The 4,083-nt window shown below is 38.2% G+C and overlaps 1 protein-coding gene across 1 annotated transcript; it reads right to left on the bottom strand.

Annotated features, from left to right (window-relative positions):
* Positions 1–1,392: 1,392 nt before the first annotated feature.
* Positions 1,393–3,637, bottom strand: LOC112721043 (uncharacterized). Its single transcript, XM_072205886.1, has 3 exons — positions 3,412–3,637; positions 2,670–2,906; positions 1,393–2,381 (listed from the first exon to the last, which is right to left on the bottom strand). The coding sequence occupies exons 1-3, from the start codon at positions 3,635–3,637 to the stop codon at positions 1,393–1,395; spliced, it is 1,452 nt and encodes a 483-aa protein (XP_072061987.1).
* Positions 3,638–4,083: the final 446 nt, after the last annotated feature.

Genomic DNA, 4,083 nt, shown 5'->3' with positions numbered 1-4,083 from the left:
AATAATAATAATAATAATAATAATAATAATAATAATAATAATAATAATAAATTAATATGCTATTTTATATGAATAATAATTATAATAATAAAATTAGTATGTATGTTGTTTGAATAATAATAATAATAATAATAATAGAGGCTGATTTATTGTGTAAGGTTAATTAATTTTTGTTATAAGGTAATGAATATGATTGAAGGATTTACTGTATAACAGATTTAATGTGTATGTTTGAAATGCAATTATGCTGTGAATTAGTTATAATGGACATGTTAAGGATAACTGTGTTTTTGAATAATATAGTTATATTATACTTGTTCTTATAATGGAAATGTGATATTGTAGGTTTCAAGGATGTTGATGTGTGATCATTTACACCCGCCGGATCCATACAACCAAATTGTTGAGCCACAGTTACGCGAGACTAGATTTTATTATGTATCCCAAATTGGAGTTATTAAAGGTCAGTCAGCAATGATTAATGCTCTGATTGAGAGATGGCGGCCCGAGACTCACACTTTTCATTTTCCGGTTGGTGAGTGTGTCGTGACCTTAGAGAATGTGGTGGTAATTCTCGGTCTGCCAACAAATGGTCTTCCGGTTACAGGTCCGACCATGAGTAGCTTTGAGGCATTGGAAGCCGAGTGCTTGCACCAATTTGGAATTGCACCGAGGAAGACGGACTGTAGAGGGAGCTTTATAAAATTAAAGTGGTTTAGGGGTTTGAAAGATCGTATATTGTTGAATGATGATGTGCACATGCAGATGTATGTAAAGTATCACATAATGTTGTTATTTGGGACAGTTCTGTTTGCAGATAAGTCGGGTGCAGCGGTGCACTGGAAATTTTTTCCTTTGCTCCGCAACTTCGGTGGGATCATACAGTTTAGTTGGGGTTCGGCATGCCTGGCACACTTGTATAGATCATTGTGTAGGGCAACTCGTGTCGACTGCAAGGAGATGGACGGTCCACTGACACTGTTGGTCAGTTGGGCTTGGATCCGGCTACCATATCTAGCACCGATTCCCGGCAATCCCGGAGTGTTTCCAATTGCAAACAGGTAATTTTGATTAAAGTATACATTGAAAGAATTGATAGAAATTGTATTTTGTTTATGGTAAGATAATTTAACTAATGGATTGTCCGTCGGCAGGTGGCATAACTGGGACCGTCAAAACTATGCCTACCGATATAAAACGCTTGCGCACTACAGGAGGTTGTTGGATGATCTACAAGAAGGACAGGTATTTTGTAAAATACAAGTACTTTATGTAACTTGTTATGTGAATTAATTGTTGTGTAATCATCTAACTGGTTCGATGTGTCCAGTTTGTTTGGCAGGCTTATGGCATTGGATACATCGACCCAGACGTAATTTCTTTAGCCATCCGTCATAATTCGGTTATCTGCAAGTAAGGTGCCTTGAACTTCCTCAAGAAGTTGGACTCAATATGCCGGATACAAAACATATGGAAAGCTCTAGGAGGAGACCACGCCCCATTACTTCGTTCAATAGCTGACCTAATCGAATTGTGTCGATCAGAGATAAGTCCCACACCATCACGTGTCACCACATGTTGACGCAGGTTGCTCAGAAAAAAGTACCATGCATCAGAAGTCTCTCCCTCCACTATGGCAAATGCAATAGGCACGATATTGTTATTACCATCTTGTGAGACTGCAACCAATAAACAACCCTTGTATTTTTCATACAAATGAGTCTCGTCCACCTGCACCACTGGCTTGCAGTGTCTGAAGGCCCTTATACAGGGGTAATAACTCCAGAAGACTCTATGTAGAACACGTATATCAGGAACCAAATCATCCCCCTGGTAAGCAGGCATTGTTTCAAAGTGAACCACTGCTGATGGCTCTTTGTGGCACATGGCCTCAAACCATATGGGCAAAGCTTCATACGATGCTTCCCAACTTCCGAAAATTGATTTGACCGCTTGCTGCTTTGCTAACCAAGCGTTGCAATAACTGATGGTGTAGTTAAACTTTGACTGGACATCAGCAATTACTGATTTCACCTTTATAGATGAGTCAATCTCTACCAACGGCTTTATTGCTTCTGCAACTGTCTTGGAATCCAGCTTCGAATGGTCTTGAGAAATAGTAGACCTGGTACAAGTGTGACTTCCATTGTACCTCCTTATCTCCCAACAGTACTTCTTCTGCATTTTGGTTACCCTGATCAACCAATCACAACCATTCCCATATTCTGTACATTTGGCATAGAATATCGTCAGTTCCGACTCATATACCCAATAGTCCACACCTCTCCGGATGGTATAATCTTTCATTGCCTTGATTACTGCCTCCCTTGAACTGAATTTCATCCCCACTGTGAACTCACCATCCGCCACAACAGGAGACGCTGCATACATCAAAAGTAATTAATGCTTCATTATGTACTCAGTAAGAAGTCTTTTATTACAACTCAATTAATAAACACACTTTACTATGTAAGATCGTTATAGTCTTATTTTTCGCTATTCCATTTACGTAAAGAACAACTAAATATCATTCACAACAAAGAACTATTAATTAATAAAAAATTCAAACGCTATGGTCACAAATGCCTAGTCACATATCACATACATTACTCATCCGACTTATTGATCTGTTACTTCAGAGTTTCACATAGCTACCTAGGTTTACGCACCTGCATTCATATATTGCGGAAACTCCGGTGCGTGCATAGCCTCCAAATCCAACGACCGCATGAAAGAAGGCTCCTGAAACGGATGCGGGTTTGCTAGTGCATTTGCAACTTCCGCCACATCTGCGTTCATGGCGCCGCCAGCTTCATCTTCGTCTTCACCTGGACTGACGATCTCATAGTTACTTTCAAATTCATCTTCGCTTTCACTATTATAATCTTCCAATTCAATGTTACGGTCTGCTTCAGATTACTCAAACTCAATATATAACTCGATGCACGACATTCGGTGGCGATTTTCCATGTACATTGAAAACATTTCATGCATACTCGCTTCGTCCGTCACATACTTGGTCTAAAATTGAACAAACCCACCAAACACAGGTAAAGGATACCTGTACAAAATACACGATACTCTCCTACATCTTTGAGAATCTATCTTCTCACAAATCACACCTTTCAATTCCTCAAATGACAATGTGAACGGAATAACAACATCTAATGAATTTTCACACACAAATTGAACTCTCTCATATGTTTGCAATAAGATCCGTCCGTAATAATAAATCTTCAATACAACTCTATCATCCATAACACTACACGTATTTGACTATTCCCAACCTCACAGAATTTTTTTTACAAAAATGAAGGAGATGAATCAGAGAAGAGAAGAGAAGAGGATGAACACGGCGAGGAACAAATGGGACTTCTGTGAACTCACCATCCGCTTTTTTTATGCACTAACGGGCAAATCGGAGGGACCGACCGCTGCACCCCAAATCGGTGGGTCCGATTGGTGCACCCCTGATTAAAATAAAATTTTCTGCCTCCAGTAATCGGTGGGACCGATTACTGCACTCATCAGGTAACTTTTTCCACCCAGAAATCGGTGGCACCGATTTCATACCCATCAACATCTCCCCCACACAAATCGGTGGCACCGATTTCAAACCCATCAACCTCTCCCTCATACAAATCGGTGGCACCGATTTGTGTTATTTCCTCTCTGCTTCAAATCGGTGGCACCGATTTCTTCCCCCAAAATTTCAAAAAAGCAATACCGTCATAACAGTGTAAATCACCCGTAATGATCATATCCCAGCATAACACACACCCACAAATCATATCCAAAAAAATCAGCCCACATATCACTCTTTTATTACAATTAAAATCAAATATATATTTTTTTAAAATTAAAAAACCCTATTCCTCTTTTTTTTTCTTTCCCTATTTCTCTCATTCTTTCACCAATCTATCTTTTCTATATATCATTATCAATAACTAATTATAAATTTAACAATTAAAATGTGTAATATGACATTCTTTATTTACAATTAAAATTAAAATTAAAATATAATTATATTATATTACTAATTTAACAACCAAAATATGTCACATAATACTTTCTCATTAAAAT

This window comes from Arachis hypogaea, chromosome 11 (genome assembly GCF_003086295.3).
Source record: "Arachis hypogaea cultivar Tifrunner chromosome 11, arahy.Tifrunner.gnm2.J5K5, whole genome shotgun sequence".
Taxonomy (NCBI): Eukaryota; Viridiplantae; Streptophyta; class Magnoliopsida; order Fabales; family Fabaceae; genus Arachis; species Arachis hypogaea.
Note: the sequence above shows the minus strand (reverse complement) of the source record. Positions and strands in the feature narration are given on the sequence as shown.